Genomic DNA, 20,963 nt, shown 5'->3' with positions numbered 1-20,963 from the left:
CCTGATATACGAAAACTCATGAAAGATGATACATTTATCGAAACCATGACTCTCGTTGAAAAGAATGCTTGGCTTAGCTTCAAAGATGTTACAGAAAAATTTTTAGGCAATAATCGAGACCCGCAGTTTGAAACTATTGTGTCCAACATGTTACAGAATTTCCGAAAAATGGGTTGTCTAATGAGCCTTAAAATACACTTCCATCATTCTCATTTGGACTATTTCCCAGAAAATCTTGGAGCATATAGTGAGGAGATGGGTGAACGATTTCACCAAGACTTTAAACAAAAGGAACAACACTACCAAGGAAGGTGGGACGAAAAAATAATGGCCGACTACTGCTGGTCATTGAAAAGGGATGATAATGACCCTACTAGTCACAAACATAAATCTCTTCAACGATCGTTTGAAATGAAGCGCCAACGTTTTCACAAAAAGAAAGCATAACATCACAGAATTGGCGGTTATAGATTTAAGAATATACATTCTAAAGATTGTCAGCTTCTTAGTGTAACCTCTCTAACTACATTGGAGCTTAGGTTGAAATGCTATGGATTACGGTCCACTTAAATTAATTTGTCTTGTGCTTGACCCTCACTGTTCACTGCATTTAGTTTAACCTGTTGTGAGTTTAGCGCACGCAGATCATAGCGAACGTAAGTTCACCTGTAGTGGTCTATAGCTCGAAGGTTACTGCGCATCTAGGTTATACTGTCGTGGATTCTAGTTTGCAAGTTATATCGTACTCAATATACCTGTTGCGGATTATGCGTGCTTAAATTAACCTGTAGCAGGTTATAGCGAATTTAGGTTAACTTGCCGTGATTTTGAGCTTGCAGGTTATAGCGCACTTGAGTCAACCAGCCGCGTATTATAACGCACTTAGCTTAACCTCTCGCGGGTCATAGAGCGCTTAGGTTAACTTGTCGTGGTTTTAAGCTGAGTGTAGGTTATAGCGCACATAGGCAATCCTGTCATCGTTTTGAGCTTGCAGGTTATAGCGCACTTAAGTTAATCTATCGCTGTTTCTAGAGTTATAGGATTTTCAGTGCATTTAGGTCATAACCATCTGCCTTAGCCTGCCCTAAATTTATAGCTGCCATTTTAGAGTGCATCTAATAAATTCAGCTAGATTCGCCGTAAATTAGTACAATGGTAGACCTTTATATGCCAGTGTAAGTTTTTCCTACTACTGAAGATTGCAAAAAAAATCAAGATTTTTCATACTTCAGTATAAATCAATTGATAAATGGCGCATTTCAATTGACGCTGGGTAAAGACGTATCTCTGCTGGATAAAGACATAAAAAAATCATCACAAAATCCTGACGTGCTGGCGCAATTCTGAGCTCGGATTTGGATTCAGCGCACCAAAATCCTTCGAGTGTACTATGTCTGGTGTCTGGTTCTGAAACCTTGTTGGCCTGTGTAATTAACCCAAATGACCCTCGATCCAAATAAAACAGAACAGTTGTAAGTCAAGTATCAATTTCTTCAAGTGAAACAGAACAGAAGACATGTAAGTGAAATGAAGCAGAGACAAATTGGATGATTATGTGTAAATATACTTCAATAGTCGTAATAGTCAACCACTGGAGCGGAATTCTGAATTGTCTTGTCTTGTGTTGTCTTCTGTTGTCTAATTGTGTCGTCTGAATACTCTGAAATTTGGGAGAGTAATTCAAAATTATTTTTCAGATTTTTGATTATTTAAATATTTGAGTAATAATAATCAATTCGGAAGTCATCGAATTAATTTATCCAAGGCTAAAGTTGCAAAGTAATGAAATTCTGAGTAATTCGGGCCGAATAAAAATAAGTAATGCGGCATTTTTTACTTCCCTCTTTATCGACACATTTTTCCGGAAAAGTTTATAATCTTTTATTTGGCACGTATTACTCAGAATTTAATTACTTTGCAACTTTAGAGTTGTATAAATTAATTCTATGACTTTCGAATTGATTATTATTACTCATTTATTTAAATAATCAAAAATCTGAAAAATAACTTTGAATTACCCTCCCAAATTTCAGAGTATTCAGACGAGACAATTAGACAACAGAAGACAACACAAGACAAGACAATTCAGAATTCCGCCCCAGTGGTTGACTATTACGACTATTGAAGTATATTTACTCATAATCATCCAATTTGTCTCTGTTTCATTTCACTTACATGTCTTCTGTTCTGTTTCACTTGAAGAAATTGATAATTGACTTACAACTATTCTGTTTTATTTGGATCGAGGGTCATTTGGCTTAATTATGAATCGTTTGATGTTATTATTGCAAGCAAACAGATTTACATTATTGTCGATGACCATGATCAAAAAGATCATGAAGATCTGATTGGGGATCCAATAACCCAATATACTTTACCGAAATTCTAATGATGGATTCGGATTCCTCGTTCTAAATACTACAAAAATACGTTACGTCATTGTCAAAAAATTGAATATTTGAAGTGACGAAATAGAAAAAACTGCAAATTTTCGGAAAAAATATAAATTTGACCATGATTTTAAGGGGGAAAGGGTCAAATGATTAATTCCGGGATAGTTTTCTCCTATTCTACATTAGTTAAGCTATAAAATCCCGTGGAGTTTGTCTCGCTATCTATATTCCTTCATGAGATATTCGTTTTTGAACAAAATTTTTTTAAAAAGTCCCACTGTGCGCCCTCAAAAGCAAGAAGCTCCTCGAAAGCCGGAAAAAGATTTCTCCAAACCACTCAAGTGTATTGAATGTGGATTGCTGGCGTACAGTAAAAAGTACTGTTCCCAATTTAATAACGGAAACGAGGAAAGAAGTGAAACCTTGAAGGTAGAAGAACCAGTCGAGGATTAGCCATCCTAGAATTCAGAAGCACACAGGAGCCTGATCAACACGTACGCGAATATGGTTATTCAAATGAGTGCGGAGGCGAGTCTATCGATAACTTCCATTGTTGTTGCCATTCGGAGTGAGCGATGATATCGCCATTATAGACCAACCACGAGGTCGTGGAATCCATCCACCCACACACAGGACGATGGAGAAGATCTTTCTTTTCCAATTAGGAGAGACGGCAACCTGAGATACCAGAGGCGATACTGATTTTCTCCGCCTGATAGTGCGATTGTTCACGCAAGGTAAGCTAGCCAGCTTCGCGTCACCATTTTTGTTAATCAACCGCACATATTAATTTTCTCCTCACACCGGCGATTACGAGAAAATCGGTAGCGAGCATGCAAACGAATTTCGCGAACGAGAGATTGTGAACGAACTGGCGATGCGTAAGATTGTCACGCGCACCGTATAAACGTAAACACGCGGGCCAAGCATATTGTAGATTACATAGAGAATAAACTAGCTCATGTGTGGTTAAAACGTTAATGTATTGTTGTGATTGTTAGTAAGTTGGTTGACTAACACCTGTCCTCTCCTGCTCTCCGGTTAGTTAATAGACTCAATTATTTCGATTTCACCGCGCGCATTCCGGTACGATTGCGCGTCGGGCGAGACGATAAAAATAAAACAGAATTCACACCCCGTTACTATATATATATATACATGTGTGTGTGTGTGTGTGTGTATTTGTCAGTATCAAAATTATAATTATCTTATTAGAAATTAAATCTATGGTGTGAGGAATATCCCAAAAAATAAATCACAATTACAAAACTTCCAAACTAATTCAACGATTCGTCATTTAGTTCATGGCCTCTTCAGGAATAAATTTCAAAACGCTTTCTAAACATTGTCAAAATGAATTTTCTTTCAGTGAAACTGAAATTGTTAATTGATAAAATTAGAGTCAATTGCGTATATCACGATGCATGATTTAGAAAGGACTCTAATTTTAACAGTTGACAATTTCAGTTTCACTGTAAGAAAATTCATTTTGACAATGTTTAGAAAGCATTTTGAAATTTATTCCTGAAGAGTCCATGAACTAAATGGCGAAACGTTGAATTAGTTTGGAAGTTTTGTAGTTGTGATTTATTTTTTGGGATATTCCTCACACCATAGATTTAATTTCTAATATTGCACAACAGAGGAAAATTAAAGAATATAATTATTTTAATAACGTTCGATTTTAGAATTCTAACCTAAACAGCTGAGTGATCAATTTTACCAATCGATTTTCAAAGATTCTGATTGTAGTTGGTCTGACGATCAACTACTAATTTCGATAGTAGAAACTACTGCAAATATTGTACATAATCCATTTTCAGAATAGAAATATACATAAATTGTACATAATTGAATTGAAACAGTGTTTTATTTCTTAGTTTATCTAACGTGAAGAAACCCTTATTTTCAATGAATTGGAATAATTTACATTGTGAAGCGTAAACAACGTATTTTAATGATAATTTTAATGGTTTTGAAAATTTTTTTCATCGCTAAAGCTTCCATATTCGTTTCCTATTCTTACTTTAGTGATATAAAGACGAACATTGAAAACACGTATTACAAGTTTTGAATAAAATTTTGAGTTGTCGTGAGAGACTGGCATAAAATCAATGTCTTCGATGTTCGTCGATCACGGACAAGGAACGTTGGGTATTACTTTAAGGTCTACAAAAAGTTATTTCCAAAAGTATGATATAAGTTGTCGATGTATTTTCCTATGTCGAATACGATGGTTCTAGTAGATTTATCGTAAAACCTATTCTGTCAAGCGCTAGAAGCAAAAAACGACAAAAAAAACCACTAAAATTCACTAAGAAATTCAGTTTTTGGCTTTTAGCGCTTAATAAGGTAAATTTTATGATAAATCTAATAGCATCATTGTATTCTACGTAAAAAAATTCATTGAAAACATGTATCACACATTTTGAAATAACTTTTTGTAGTCCTTAAAAATAACATAGTATCCGTTACGTCGGCCAAAGAGAGAAAAATGAATATATATGGATAATTGGTAAAGAAAATCCTATTCAGAGAAACTAAGAGACAGGTATGCAATATTTTCTACTAAAAAAAGTGTGTTGAAAGTTTCCTCAAAATCCGTGACCCACAAGGTTAGCGATCTCCTTGTTAGTTTGGATCATCTCCGGATAATTATTTTTATCCGAGAGACAGTATCCTTCTAAGATTATTATTAAACAATTATATTCGCATAATTAACAATGTGGAGAGTATTATTAATTAACCTTTTATTAATGCCCTGATGCTGTGTGGTCTCTTTTCCTACGGTGAGGGTAGATATAATTGATCATACGGCCCACTGTAACTAGTTATTGGTTCGAAATATTATTTTGGATGAACTGCTAGTTACTTTTCATTATTCACACAATCATCATCATAACATTCGTGTGTTTATATAAAGATTAATTTTTTTATTTCGAGTAGCAATTAATTGATAATACAGGGTGTCCCATTTTAAAGGAACCACCCCGAAATTTTCGACGATTGGCGTTGTACAAAAAAATTGTTCAGACAACAGTTGTTTGCGGCAATGGGGGCAACCTTTCTGTGAAATCCGATTTGACCTTGAGATTTATTTTCGAGGTCATTTGAAGGTCAAAATCATTTTTTGAATAGGAACCCATATTTTTGATCTCGGTTTCGGAAAGAGCGGAAAATTCTACGTAAAGATAACGTATTATGTGTGGGGTGCCGTTACCCCCCCCCCCCCCCCCCCGGCTCGCCTAAGGTCATGTAGGGGTCAAATTTATGATTTTCTTCATCTATGCACAGGGATGATCGGGTAAGAGTAAGGCTAATTGTAATAACCCAATAACTCGATAACCCAAATAACCCAATAATCCAATAACCCGATAACCCCAATAATTCAATAACCCCAATATCCCAAAAAAATTGTAGGGTCAAACAACAGTAACCTTGAGCTTAAACTTCAGGTTGATTTTCAAAGTCGACTTCATGTATTCAAAGCCTTCATGAGAAGTGTCATTTTCCATTTTGTGGGATAACATGTTATTTCCATTCTTTTTTCTGGTGTAATTCCGGACAAGCCTACAAAGTTTCAACTAAATTGTTTAATAACACTTTTTTAGTATTGTTTATGACAATAGTGATTCGCGAACAGTCCTTCTCAGGATAGTTCAAATGTAATTTTCTTAGTCGACTTAAAAGGAGGGAATATGCCGGATTATTCGAGAAACGAAATTGTTGATATTCTGTTATCTCTCGGGGCATGTCAAGGCCGATATCGTGCTGCGGCAAGGTATTATCGCCAAAATTACCCAGGGAGGCTTCACTACCCGAACCACGTGAGAATCCGAATCATCGAGCAACGAGAGAGACGTCGACCCCGAATACGCAGAAATCGTCGTCGCATTATGATGCCGAACAACGATGATCCACGAATTCTCGTCGTTTTAGTAATGGTTGATTTGGATCATCATATCTCGTTTCGTGAAATTCAGAGACGTACTGGTATCCCAAGATCAACAGCCGCTAGATTTTTGCGGCTGTACAGATTTTATCCGTATCACATAACTTTGACTCAAGCTTTGATGCCAGATGATCTCCGCTGCAGACTCGAATTCTGCAATTGGGCACAAGCAAGGATTCGTGAAGATCCTGAATTTTTCAGATACGTCATGTTTTCGGACGAAGCTACATTTCATGGTAATGGGCAACTCAATCGCCATAATAGTCATTATTGGTCTATCCAGAACCCTCATTGGGTACGTCATGTTGATAATCAGCATAGATGGAGCCTCGTAGTTTGGTGCGATATAATAAATGGTTATCTGATAGGACCTTATTTTTTCGATGGGAATGTCAACGGCGCAGCATATCTTGATTTCCTGCAGAATGAATTACCAGAATTATTGGAAGATGTAGACTTGGAAACCAGAAGACGATTATGGCTTCAACAGAATGGTGTACCGTGTCATCGATCACTAATGGTTCGTCACTTCTTGAACCAACGATACCGAAGACGATGGATAGGCATTGGCAGAACATTACTGAGTGGTGTCCAAGATCACCAGATCTGACAAGTCCAGATTTCTTTTTATGGGGCTATTTGAAAAATGTTTATGCACAGCAACCAACAACACGGCAAGATATGATGCAACACATCATACAAGCTTGCAGAGCTATTCCGCGTCACGTTTTGATGTCCACAGTTGAAAATTTTAAACGTAGAATTCAACACTGCATAAATTTGAACGGGGGTATTTTTGAACATCTTATGAGATAAATGTTTGTGTTACAATCTTGACCATAACTCTATCTGTAGTCAACGTCTTGTCTTGATTGGCTGAGCATTCCCACCTTGCCTTCATTAGCTGGGTAATCAATACCTTGCCTTCACTGGCTGGGTAATCAATACCTTGCCTTCACTGGCTGATAATCAATACCTTGTTAACCTCACCCTTGCCGCGGTGGGATGAGGGGATGAACCGCTCCACCAACATAATACTTTATCTAAACGTAGAATTTCCCGCTCATTTCGAATCCGGGATAAAAAATGGGGGTCCTTATTCAAAATATCTCTTGGTTATTGGGTTATTGGGGTTATTGGGGTTATCGAATTATTGGGTATTGGAGTTATTGGGTTATTACAATTAACCTTACCCTTGCCCGATCATCCCTGTGCATAGATGAAGAAAATCATAAATTTGACCCCTACATGACCGTAGGCGGGGGGGGGGATTAACCATATCCCACACATAATACGTTATCGATACGTAGAATTTTCCGCTCTTTCCGAATCCGGGATCAAAAATATGGGTTCCTATTCAAAAAATGACTTTGACCTTCAAATGACTTTGAAGATAAATCTCAAGGTCAAATCGGATTTCACAGAAAGGTTGCCCCCATTGTCCCAAACAACTGTTGTCTGAGCAATTTTTTTGTACAACGCCAACCGTCGAAAATTTCGGGGTGGTTCCTTTAAAATGGGACACCCTGTATAGGAGAGTATAGAGAGAGAGAGAGAGAGAGAGAGAGAGAGAGAGAGAGAGAGAGAGAGAGGGATAACGTCGATGCATGCCTAAGCGTTGCGTGCCAAAAGACTGCGTGAAACTAGCGTTTTCGACCGGTGTGGGCATGGAAAAGTGACGTGAGAATGCGTTGCTTTATGCAGCGTCAAGTAGGCTAATGAGCGAGAAAGCGGGCAAGTCATGTGTCGGCAAGAGGAAGAGTGATACGTACCAAAAGTGTCTGAAAAAAAGAACAACGACTTAGAAAATTGCCGAGCTGCACCAAGAGCTGGATCTACGAACTTTTTCGAATAATCATCATCGTTGAACCATCACCTCGAGCACTGCTGGATATTTAACGGGTTATTTCCTGAAACTCTCTTTCTCTCTCTCGATTCTTGCTCCACGGCCGGCGTCCGTCGTCGTAAACGCGAGGATCAGGTTTATTATAGGTATAAACGCGAGCATCACGTTTTCTTTAAATGCTTTTCATCATACTTATACGAGTATAATAACAATAATTGTGTTATTGCCAAATGCTAACATTTTAAAAATCTGAAAAATATTATTAGAAATAAATAATACGCACCAAAATTGATCAAAACCAAAAACAGAAAAAATAAATAAATAAAAATATAAGAACTAAAAAAGAACAGATGAAATTAAACAAAAAAGTTAGATCAACGTTTAAGGCTTCTTCTTTGAGGAAGCAAAAATAGTAAAATGTGAATTTCATATACCGATTAGCAAGCTTCTAAAAAATAATTAAATTTTTAATACTAACCTCAGCTTAAAACGGGATACTACATGGATCACTTATAGGTAGAGTGTAAAGGCACTACTTTACTGATATGTTTTTCTACTGTATAGTATATTTGTCAAGTAGTGTAGCTTCAAACCTATACCGGCCAGAAATCAGTTACCAGGACCTAGACAAATTCGGTCACCTGAGCAAAGCAATTCTTGTAAAGTAAATCCTTCCGTGAATTAGATACACCGATTGACCATCTTCTAAAGAATTATTAAATGCTTAATTCAAACTTTGCCTTAAATGGAATATTACGTGGTTTAACTTATCAGAAGAGTAGAAAGCCACTACTTTTTCCAATGTGTAGTCTATTTTTGAAGCAGTGTACCTTCAAATCTATACCGGCAAGAATTCAGTTTCCAGGACCTAGAAAAATTTGGTGATCTTCTCAGCAAAGCTTTTGTTAATAAGAAAACCGGCGCGTGAATTTGATGGACCGATTGACAAGCTTCTAAAAAAAAATTAAATTCTTAAGACCAACCTCTGCTTGAAACGGGATACCATATGGATCATTTATAGGAAGAGTATAATGCTACTATTTAACTCATAAATTTTTTTTGTATATAGTCTATTACTTAAGGCTCGTAGCTTCAAACCTTTACCAACAGCAAATCATTTTCTAGATCCCTAATGAATCCGAGAATCTCTTCGGTAAAACGATTCTCAAATTCCCAAAATCATTATACTTTATGTGAAAAGTTAGAAAGCTTACCGATAAGCTTTTATACTGTATAGGATACCTCGAAGCTGTATAATTTCAAAGCTGTCAAGGGAAGAATTCACTTCCAAAGAATTACATAAATTGGGATTTTTTCTTAGCTAAGCAATTCTTGAAAGCGAAACCTTGATTGAATGCGATTGGCTGATTTGCATGGCTCGAAAGAAAAAATTAAATTCTTAATATATTTAAATTCGCCTAATACGAAATATTAAATGGCGTAATTTTATGAAAAGTAAGACACTTTTATATCAAACCGCTTTTGTAATTTATATGTTGAAAACGAAATGATTGCTCTATGTGCTATATTTAATAGTGATATTATGACTTTTTTCCCACTTTTTTATTATTAAGAGTTAGAGCTCAAATATCTTCTTAACATGTAACGTTGGATTCTTTAATTTAGTCATTTATTTCATAAAGGTTCTCGGAACCATTCAAAAGTAAAATCAAAAAGTCCTCGAAACCATTTTTCTTTACTTTAGTAAAATCAAAAAGTCCTCTAAACTAATTGTCTGTACGATACCCTTTCGGGGACGTTTTCGAAATCGACAAATATTCGCAGAACCTCTCTATTGCAGGATCTATATCCTCGGAACCTTTCATACACATATATCATCATGTGTGTGTGTGTGTGTGTGTGTGTGTGTGTGTGTGTGTGTGTGTGTGTGATTATACTGAAAAAAACAGAATATTTTATGTTAAGTCACATTTACAACAATATTATTTTCGATTCGATAGATTATTTTATATTGATATTTATTTATATGCTATTAAAAATTCATATAAATTCTTAAGTTTTTTTTTGTAGAATCAGCTTTTGAACAAAAGCTCAATGATTCCTTTGGATGCACTATTATCAATCATTTATGTTATTCAATTCTATTGAATTAGATTACAAATACTAATTTTATCAAATTCTAATTCGGGTATATTAAACAAAAGATATAAAATTTAGACTTTTTAATATAGTTTAATCAATTTAAATGTTCTGATTAAGTAATAACAATTAAATACATAAGCTATAAATAAGTGAAAATTTACAAAGAATGTATTTTCTTTACATCATAGTAGGCTATATTCATAGTACGTAATTCGACAAACACCAAAGATAAGGAAAAATCGTTGTTTTCTCTACTTTGAAGATTTTTTACAATGATTAAAATATCTAGTCGATTTTCTAATAATTAATTTGGATTAATTTAGTACAACATTTAATTGATACCATAATAATAACATATCAAGGGAGAAATTAAAAAAATTTAATACAATTGAGAGATTTAATCTTATAAAATTAAAAGGAAAGGTGGATTCATAGATATATATGAAAACATATACATACCTTTGGTGGTTGCATACCAGGAACTTTTAATATTGAAATCATTATTTTTAATAGAGGAGTAAAATTATTCAATGCTGGTAAAACAATAACAAGCCGTCGGAAAAGTCCTTCAAACTGTATTAAGAGCCCACTCCATGTTGATGTTCCAGAACCTAAACCAGCTTCTAACGGTAGACATTCTAAGTAGTTTGATATATTACTCAGAATGGTTGTGAGATTTTCGTTTGGCAAATTTTTTTTCGCAATAAGACTCTGTAAATATAGTAGATAATATTATACAAATCACTCACATACAAAATCATATGTTTTAATTAATTTGTAAATTTTTGAGCGGATTGAAATAAGTCTGTTTATATGTGATAGTAAATGTAGTCATTATTTAATACGAGATGTTTGAAATGAATGTTTATGTAACGAAGCGCAGCTTTGCGACCAATTTAATAAAGATAATAAGAGAGACGCTTTTGCTCTTAGCATTCGAGAGGGAAGGGTTGGGAGAAATGGCTGATAAATAATTACACACAACCGTTTAAATTTAATACCCTCAATCTCATTTAATAATAAACTCAAATCTTATTTATTAAACTTAAATCAAAACTCATCATAACTCTTATAAAACCTACTAAACAAACTTAACTCATCCATCTACTAAATATTGCAAATTAAATCTACCGCGAAAGAAGGAGTGAATGGCTCGGCGAGTCAAAGCCTTGATAATCCGATACCTAACCAAGAGCCGCTACTTTTATCGCAAATCGTTAAGATAGCCGATGAATGGACGCCTTGCTAAATTACTATTTTTTTGTAACTTATGGTCTCTGACGGACAGCTATAATACAGAGAGAGAGAGAGAGAGAGAGAAGCAACTTGTTAGAGAGAGAAAAAAGACTTGACCTCTTATGCTGTGCTGATTGGAAAATGCAGTTGACTCGCTTCCCCTGGGGATGTCCGACTCTGCTACGTAGAACTCGTTGATTCGCATGGATATCAGCAAATTGATCAAACAATCTGGCTTAAACTTCACTGTTTTCGAGACAAAAAAGGTAAGCATAAATTGACGTTGCCACGTCGATCATGGCAAACGATTATTGAACTTGTAGAGGAAAAAAATGCTCTCTCGCAATGAATAATTCTCATCAAAGAAAAGAGCGAGCGAAAGATCTCTAACCAAATACCGGCTGTGGCCTCTTAGCAGTCACCGGCTCGCTCTCTCTCATTCCCTTTTGACGTACTTATTAGACGGTATACGAGTCAGCTCTTATCGGTTGTGCGTCGTATGCCTGCCTAAATCTGCACATTGTGTGCGCGCTCTCTCATTAAATGTTGCTCGCTTCCTTTATTGCGCTCTTCACGTCGACTTGGCCACTTTTATCAATTTTCGAGGGCTAAACGGCTGAAACAAAAGGTCACTAGTTACGCGCATTCTTACTACGCATCCAAGCTGGCTACTGAATTTCCTGCCAGCAGCCTTCGCCAGGTCAGGTCGTCTCTCTCTCTTTCTCTCTCTCTCTATTTGCGAATGCGCGACGCATCGGCGAGGTGCTTGCGATCATCCGCGAGCAAAGCGAAATCGGCGAACAAGGCGATTTGTCAGTTCCTCCTTTGAAGTCCTCTCAGTTATTGTAACGTGCCCCCGGCGTTTGTCCGCATGAGCAAAGGCACGCTGCCGCAGAGGACGACGCATAAACCCGCTACGTCGCTCTTTTTAATTGTTAAACGTTGGAGAATAAATATTGTTAAATAATATCGGGAATGATCATTGTGTATGCCCGTTATTCCGTTCTTCTCGAATCAACGCACAAAACGCCAACTTAGTGACGAGGTCCATCGTCACCGTTCAGAGGAGCGAAAGAGCCTTATTTACCTTCCCCTTTAAATAATTTGTGACACGGCGCTTGTGCACGGGCCCTTGCATGGCTCGTGAGAGTTGTTAAAAAGATAATTCCCCGAAACGCGCTTGTAAATTTAATCATTAGTGTCACAGGCCCTTTATCATAAAGGCTCATCTTGGTATGAACTCATATCAACTCCAAAACGAAGATGGAGCTAATATAGGAAAACTGGCTGTCTGAGATTTAAAGCCTTGCTATGACTCCGAGCAATACCCGGAAAGGAAATCTCTGGACAAAGAAACTGCTTCTGATGGCGAGGTCGAAAGCAAGACTGATTTACAAGCGGAGCAGACAATAGTCGCTGAGTCAGTGTTGGTTCCACGGTCCTCACCAACACCTGACACCTCAGTTCAGTTAGACAAAAGCCAAACCTTGGTAAAACCAACAGTGGCGATGCGCCAGTGAGGCCGACGACTAGGCTCAAAGAGGGCTATCCCCCCCCCCACCGATCGTGACATAGCCTCGACGCTTACACCTTAGGAAAATGATGTCAGCTCAATTCAAGTTGTTGACCTCCTGACTTCTGGCTATTTTGATATGTTTAGACAGCTTAAATATGTATACACAATTCTTTGTTTTGCTTTGCCATATGATTAGACTAACCACTTTACTGCCGTTGCGTCCTCGCTTCTTTACTTTTCATTTACATTCGTTACCACGTTAAATTACAGAGGGTGCAAAAAGTGAAAGAGCCAGAGAGGATCACCTTGGCTTTGGAAGGACCAGCCCAATCATGACAGGCGTTCAGGCCTAGATGGCCCAGAAACTCCAGTCCCTAGGAGACCCGTAACGTCGCGTACTACCTATGGTAACGCCTAACATAGCCAATCTCCTTCGCTGCTAGGAGCAGAAAAGCAAGGCCAAGAAGGAATCACAAATGCTCCATTTGTTACCTCAGCAGGAAGAACTTTGATGGCCTTCGAGGACCTTTCATCATCCTCAGAGGCATCGGTCTGTGAGAAAGAAGGAGCAGCCGTGTAGGCGCGGCAATGGGATGCCATAGAAAAGATGGTATGCAGTGCACGTGATGTTAGAATAGCCGCCCAGCCCGTCGAGTACCAGGCCTTCTAGGAGGTTCCTGGAGCACTCTGACATCCACGTCAGGGCCTATGACCAGCGGTATTTCGTACGAAAAGTAGAAAGGGAGCTCGAGAAGGCTTTCCTAGTAGAAGTTGCAGCTCGCTGGGAGGAAGCGAAAGCAGCCCAGGAGGAGAGTACTCGCCTTGCAGCGGAACAAGAAAAAAGACACCAAGAGCTCCTTGCCCTCCAACGCCGCATCGACAAGCTAAATCTCGAAGCGTAGACCCTACTGAACCCCTCTCATCAACTAGGCCATGCCTCAGCGGTGAATCGCCCCGCTCTAGGCCAGGCCAGTAGCGGACGACAAGAGGACCGGGGGGCCTGGTGTAAACAACAACGAGCTGAGGCTACCAAACAGACACAGGATGACCCTGACACCTACTACGCGGCTAATGGGAACTTGATCCCGCAGTACTTTGCCATGCTGCATCGCTACGACGAGCGGCCATGCAGCAAGCATGACAGCCCGTTCCCGACGAAGTAGGGAATCCGCTTTTACAGCGGGGGCAATCTGTCGGCCATTTCAAGGTCGAACAACTGCCCCAATTTCTTCGAGCATTGGAAATTTGAAAGGGGATTGAAGAGGAAGTTCGATTACTCGAACGAGCTGAGGCCGCGCGGTGCACCCCACTAAGAATCTACAGCCTCTCTCTTATAAAGATGATTAGATTAATGAAAAGAGAAAAGTGAAGAAAGAAGACAGATGGAAGAGAACGCGTGTCCACCCGCGAATCTTTTGTTTGCTTTAACCGTGCCTTAAGTTGCCTGCGAACAACGGTACACGGCCATATCTTCCGTGTTTTATTTTGTTTTGCCTTATGGCCTATTCTCTGTTGCGATCACGCCGTTGCGCTTACTTGTAACCGATTATTATTTAAAAGAGAGAGAGAGCAAGTAAAATCTATTAAATATTTATTCATTTTTGTTCTTTATAATAAAGTTAACTTTACTTTATAAAATGTATGAGTCACTTATTTCAGAGAGAGACTAAGTTTCGAGTTCGTACCGCCCTCGTTATCAACGACTGGCGTTGGGGGATATAACGAGTTTATTTCTAAACTCGTTACGTCTCCCTCTCTACCTTCATATCATCCATATCATTTATATAAATTATGCCAATATCCTTTATATGTAATCACATAAGTATTCGACGTAGCAACAGCTGGCACAGCCAAAAGGTGAGAGAGAGAAAGAGAGAGAGAGAGCGAGAGAGAGAGAGAGAGATATGCTCTAACATATACGTCGAGCTGAGAGCGTTTTAACAAGTCAGGACTCACGCGACTGAGACTCAGGTGAAACACCGCGAGCGACAATTAGCCGTTCGACCAGAATCCGCGAACACGTGTCGATTGACGCACTGCATTTGAGGCCCTGCCGATTTCGTGTAGCTTTTCTATTAAGGATAGCAATTCTGGCCTTGCCATTGACACCGACTTGCGACAGCCTCTAGGTGGATAGAGTGTACGTGTGCGGTGTGCCGAGAGAACAAGTAACGTGGGTTTAACGCGAGAACAGCGAGACGTTGTTGAATCAACGAATTTCGACGCTTGAGCGTTTGAAGAAGGCATGGCCGAGGAAAATGTAAGTACCTTCTCGTATTTTGTCACTCTCTTGGTTTGCTTGCTTTTTGTCTCTTACTCTGCGTTGCTTCATTAAACCGCATTGTGATAATTATACATTTGTACCATTTATAATTTTATTTATATAAATAGCAGTTATACTAGTTACCCATTCTTTTGTTTCACCTAACTCTTATCCCTTTCCTGTACTAATTCCCTTCGTATGTATTATTCGCGATTTCTCTTACATTTACCCACGACGCTCTACGCAGGCCAGGAGGTAGTTTGGATGCAAACAACCAGGCTCGTCCGAGTACGAACCATTGCATAAACCCAGTAGCAAATCAAGCATAGCATCGTCAAGACTAATATCTTATAATAATTCATAGTAATTTCCTCTCTATAACGTAGTGAAATTTATAAACCGTTATAACTTCCTACACAGTTAGATATTGGTTTACCATGTACGTTAATGATTGCGGTTTCGAGGCATATAAAGATTGACCTTGACCCCACCGGTTTTTTTTGTCTGAAATAGGCTGCTAAATATATTTTCGCGTATACTATCGAAAAAGAGGAACACATTTTGCAGTTTGAACCACATGAACTACATTCGGTGAGTAAGATTTTTTTGGTCAAGCCATAGTTTGATTTTGGTTTGCCCTGTACATCATCGATTATGATTTACATGGAAATGAAGAGTAACATCATGTTATGTTAATATTTTTAAATTGGCTAAAATCGTCTCAAAAAATACGTACATATACATATTACTTCTGCATACTCAGTTTGTCTAATGAATTGTTTAGTAATATCATAATAATCGCATTTCATCAGGGATAATAATAATATTGTTTAGATATAATGATTTAAAAATAAAATTCACCATAACTATTTCAAACTTCAAAAATTTGTATGATTTTGAGATAAGCATATTTTGAGATAAGATTACGTTCTAGGGGTTTGGGGTAACAGCGTGGTAGGATAACCTGCTTAAGAGTTAAGGAAATCTGGATTTAGGGGTTCGAGATGGTAGAGCATCACGGTATTAAATAAACGTTCTATTTACTTTATAACGTCGGGGTTGCAACGTTGGTGAAGGTAAGTATTGGTGATAGCTCCCACGCTCTAAATAGTTTATTTTGCAAAAAAAAAGTATACGTGCTTCGCTTACTAGAGCGTCGTAGCACATGAAATAACCAGCATAATTTGCAATTGACGATTGCCTATATTTTGATAATAACGTTTAAGCGTAGTTGATTCTCGAAATAATAGATAATAAGAAAAGTCGAGACACGTAAATTTTCATTTTATCATTTTCTACTAGAAAAGAAGTTTCTTAATTTATTTTCACATAATTTTTTTATTTTGTTGGTTAAAAGTACACTTGAAAATATCGTTTTTTCTTTATACAATGTAGGGGGTTACAATCTCCGGGGACAAAATTTATATGGTTCTGTTACTTTTGTCACGTCGGTACCAAAGAATAAGTACGTGACGAATAATGATAAGCAAATAACGGGTTGTGGTAATTAACCGGGTATCGGTAATTTAACTTCCTATTGTATCAACCCTCCCGGGAACATTTGTAAATCTATCTAGCGGGATAGATTAGTCTAAGCACGTCTCCATAATATTTCCGCGAATATTACTCACCACATATTAATTCGGCGAAAACACAGGAAGGGACACATCAGCCTACGGTATAAAAAGGCTGGATCGAAATCCGCAACACACAGTTAACAGTTCAGCAGTTTGACAGTTCAAAGCAATTCAGTTCGCGCAGCATATGTTTCGCAAAGTACTAATATAGTTATTGTTTAAGTCCAACTATCCGGCTACTCAGAACCGGGATTATACTCTGCTAAGCATTATAATAATTGTCTTTAAACAATAAATCCTAAATCAACCGCAATCACCTAAGACCGTTCGTAAAAACCTCTTCTGAAATCCAATCCTAATAAGATAAGACACTAAGTTATCTACTTAAAACGCGCTACATATAATAAAGGCGCTATCCCTTTAACCAACCTCTGCTTAACTCCTGACTAAGATCCAACTTTTACCAACGCGACAGTATTTGTATACATTATTACGTCTAGCAGCAACATCGTCTCACCTAGACATAACAATTAGGGGCCCCTCATTTCTTGGTAATTAGGATCTTATCGCAAAAATTACAATGGTCGAAACACCTTACGAACGAAAACTAATCACACTCAAAATACTAACTAAAAAAATTAGCGAAATAGAACCAAACTTTACAACGAACAGGGAACCTACGCTTACAGAATGTCTCACATATCTGCATCAAAGATATCCACCCACCGAAACAAAGCAAATTACCCGAGTCGAAGAATTACAAAGATTAAAATATAATTTACAAGACTACATTGATACAAACCCATTGGACTTTCTATGTAAAGATGACCAAATATTCGACATCCTCATTGAAATGACTAGTAAAAATTTAAATCCAGCATTTCTCCTTAACGCTATTACTGATATAAATTTAAAAAAATTAAAATTAGATATAGCTGAAATTCCATTACTCGAGCTCATCGAAATTCAAACGGGTTACGAGACAGCAATTGAAAATTCAGACACGTACAACGCGCCCACTATAAATGTATTTATGACTAACACACCGTCCGCTTCCAAATCACCAGAAATGACTCATAATAAATCGGAAAAAGTTGATTTCACTCCAACTCGACATTTTACCTCTACAAACAAACCTAATTTTGCAAGCAGCCCATTTACTACGTATTATACGCCGGGGACTTTCAGAACAGGACTAATAAATTCCACACAAAACATAGTATCGCCAATAAAAAAATTTAGCTTGAACAACGCTGTTAACTTCGTACCTAAGTCCGACGGATTTAACATACCCTTACACTTATTTATCGACGGCTGTCGAGAGGCACGCAGCATAGTCCCGACAATCAATGAAAATGATCTCACCAAGTTAATTAAAATTAAACTAAGTAGTGAAGCACTTGAAAGCGTGCAAGGAAAAACGTTTGATAATGTAGAACAAATGATTACATTTTTAGACCTACTGTTCGGATCAGCAAAAACTTGTAATCAATTAACAGGTGAATTAGCAACCTTAAAATAAAAACGTGGTGAGAATGTAGTCACATTTTCTAATAGAGTGAAAACAGTAGCTGACAAACTTTTTGAAGCAGCAGTAAGGGAAAATCGAAACTAAGCTGGATTTAAAAGCCAACTTGAAAAAGACAAAGTAAAATTCTTCATCCGCGGTTTATATTGGGTCATCAAAGCACGTATGGGGGAAGCCGAAAATTTAGAATTAGCTACAACTAAAGCAATAGAAATTGAACGAGAATTCAACGTACAGGAACCTGAAGAAATAACCGAAACAGTAAAAGCGCTAATCCAACCTAAAATAGAGCCGGTTCGATTAATGAAAGCGGAAGATACTAACACCTGCCAAATTTGCAATAGACCAAAACACACAGCTAAAGACTGTTGGTATCGGATACCGCAGAATCAAAATCAAACTCGGCCAACTACGCAACAGCAACGGCAGCAGCCCAAACAGCAGCCGTGGGCGGAGCCTCGCGCGGCAGCTAACAATAACACTAATCCCCGCTCCAGCCATCAGCCACTTTAGGCCGCCCAAAATCAAGTAAAAACAAGCGCCCCAGTCAATTTAAATTCGCAAGAAAAATTACAACAAATTAATTCCTCGATTTGCAATTACTGTAAAGAAACTGGACACTGGAAGAGTGATTGCGAAAAACGAAAACTCAGAAATCAAAAATTACAACAGGCGGAAAAAGACAAGGGTTCCCAGACACTCGGCGCTGCCCGGGAGCCCCTGTAAATACAGCGCCTCAAACGTCGCACGCACAAAAAATGATCCTTTTATATCTTAACATTTAGTCACCCACAATTCAACTTGAAATAAATACAACTAAACAAAAATCTAGCTTCATCGTAGACACCGGGGCAGCAGTCTCACTACTTAAAATTTCAAGCAAACCAGACAATGTACACATAAATATCTTAGACAGATACGAACTACGGCGGATCTCGCAAGAAAGTATCTCGACATTAGGAAAAGTTTCATTAACCTTTCATCACTTTGTACTAAATTTTTACCTAGTACCGGAAAATTTTCCTATATTAGAAACGGTGTAATAGGAAGCGAGTCATTAAAAAAATACAGAGCGCATATTGATTACGCCAAGAATCTCTTAAAAATAATGACTTGTTTTTCCCAATTCTCACCGAAGGTAAATCCTGTTACATTGGAGCTATTCCCGCAACAAAAAAAATTAACCAGGCACCCAGCAAGATACCTCTCGCAAACGAAGGGCAGACACAGCCTGGCAATAACTCCTCGCATTCGGTCGACGACCCTACTGGGAAACTACTAGACCTAGCAGTAGAAACTCAGAGGACGAACGCACCTGTATACAAAACTCATGTAAAAAAAAATGGTCACGAGGCCATAAAACAAGGTGACATACTGACTCCTAAAGAGTATATACCTCAGCTGTCTGAAAACAAAATTCGAGAGGCTCAAAAAAAATAAGATTCCGACAAACTGTACAACCTGTCTGTGACCTACCTTTCCGAGAACTCAAAAAAAATTAACTCTGTATCTGTAACTTCTGGCATGCGCATGCAAACTCTAGAAAACGAATCCGATTTACTCTACGCTTTAAACAAAGCATCATAAATGATTAAAAAATCAGAAAAATCAGAATCAGATTATCCGTCAATACGAGAATTAACTAGCAGTATTATTAGTTGTTTAAATAATAAAGAATCTGAAATTAATAGCGATCGCTTATACTTGCTCGAAATACTAAATAGGTACCTCGATCCAATTATTAAATCACAAAGTAACTTACAAAAGCCAAACATAGTTAGTAATGCATTAAATGCATTATTAACTGCCCGCTCGATTCTTAGGGGAAAAGTACCTAGAGCGCATTGCGCAGCACTGCTTGTTAACCCAGAAACTAATAATCATCACGAAAGAGTCAAACAGTTACTTCAGTTGATTAAATTGGATCATATCAAACAAAATCAAGGAACAAAAATTAAAGAAATCGTCAAAAATTACAACGACAGATTTTTTGTTAAGGGCGACAAGCTCGGGGCCACGAGTATTATCGAGCACGAGATCTATACTACCTCCGAAGTACCAATCAGACTACGACAGTTTAGGCACCCCCCGCAGATCAGTAAATTTATAAATGAACAAATGCAGGAATTGCTAGAAAGAGGTATTATCGAAAAATCAACTAGCGCATATTGCGCACCAGTCTTTTGCGTGCCCAAGAAGAATACGGAAGATTGCGAACCGCAACCGCCGCGCATCGTATTTGACTATCGCGCGCAAAATAAAATTATTCCAAATTATAATTTCCCAGTCCCTCTACCTGTCGACTTATTTGAACGAATGGCCGGTGCGCAACTATTTTCATCATTCGATATGTATTCATCATATCATCAGATAAGCATTAAAAAGGAACACAGGCATAAAACAGCATTCCAATGCGAGTCAGGCCTGTATCAGTTTTATCGCTACCCCTTTGGACTTAAAACTAGCGCACCAGTTTTTCTGTCACTAGTAAATGTACTAGTATCAGATTAAAAAATGTAGTAGCATTTTTCGATGATACTTGTGTATAC

The 20,963-nt window shown here is 37.8% G+C and overlaps 1 protein-coding gene across 1 annotated transcript in view; it reads right to left on the bottom strand.

Moving 5' to 3' along the window:
* Window positions 1-20,963, bottom strand: part of LOC131667616 (protein unc-79 homolog) — a gene marked incomplete at its 3' end in the record, with an annotated part of 3,688,809 nt that overhangs the window by 126,228 nt on the left and 3,541,618 nt on the right. The window contains exon 37 of the mRNA XM_058941149.1: window positions 10,754-11,005. Coding sequence (XP_058797132.1) covers window positions 10,754-11,005 — 252 coding nt within the window. The remainder of the gene's footprint in view (window positions 1-10,753; window positions 11,006-20,963) is intronic.

This window comes from Phymastichus coffea, unplaced genomic scaffold, assembly GCF_024137745.1.
Source record: "Phymastichus coffea isolate CEN01 unplaced genomic scaffold, Cenicafe_Pcof_1.1 PCOF00005, whole genome shotgun sequence".
NCBI lineage: Eukaryota > Metazoa > Arthropoda > Insecta > Hymenoptera > Eulophidae > Phymastichus > Phymastichus coffea.
Note: the sequence above shows the minus strand (reverse complement) of the source record. Positions and strands in the feature narration are given on the sequence as shown.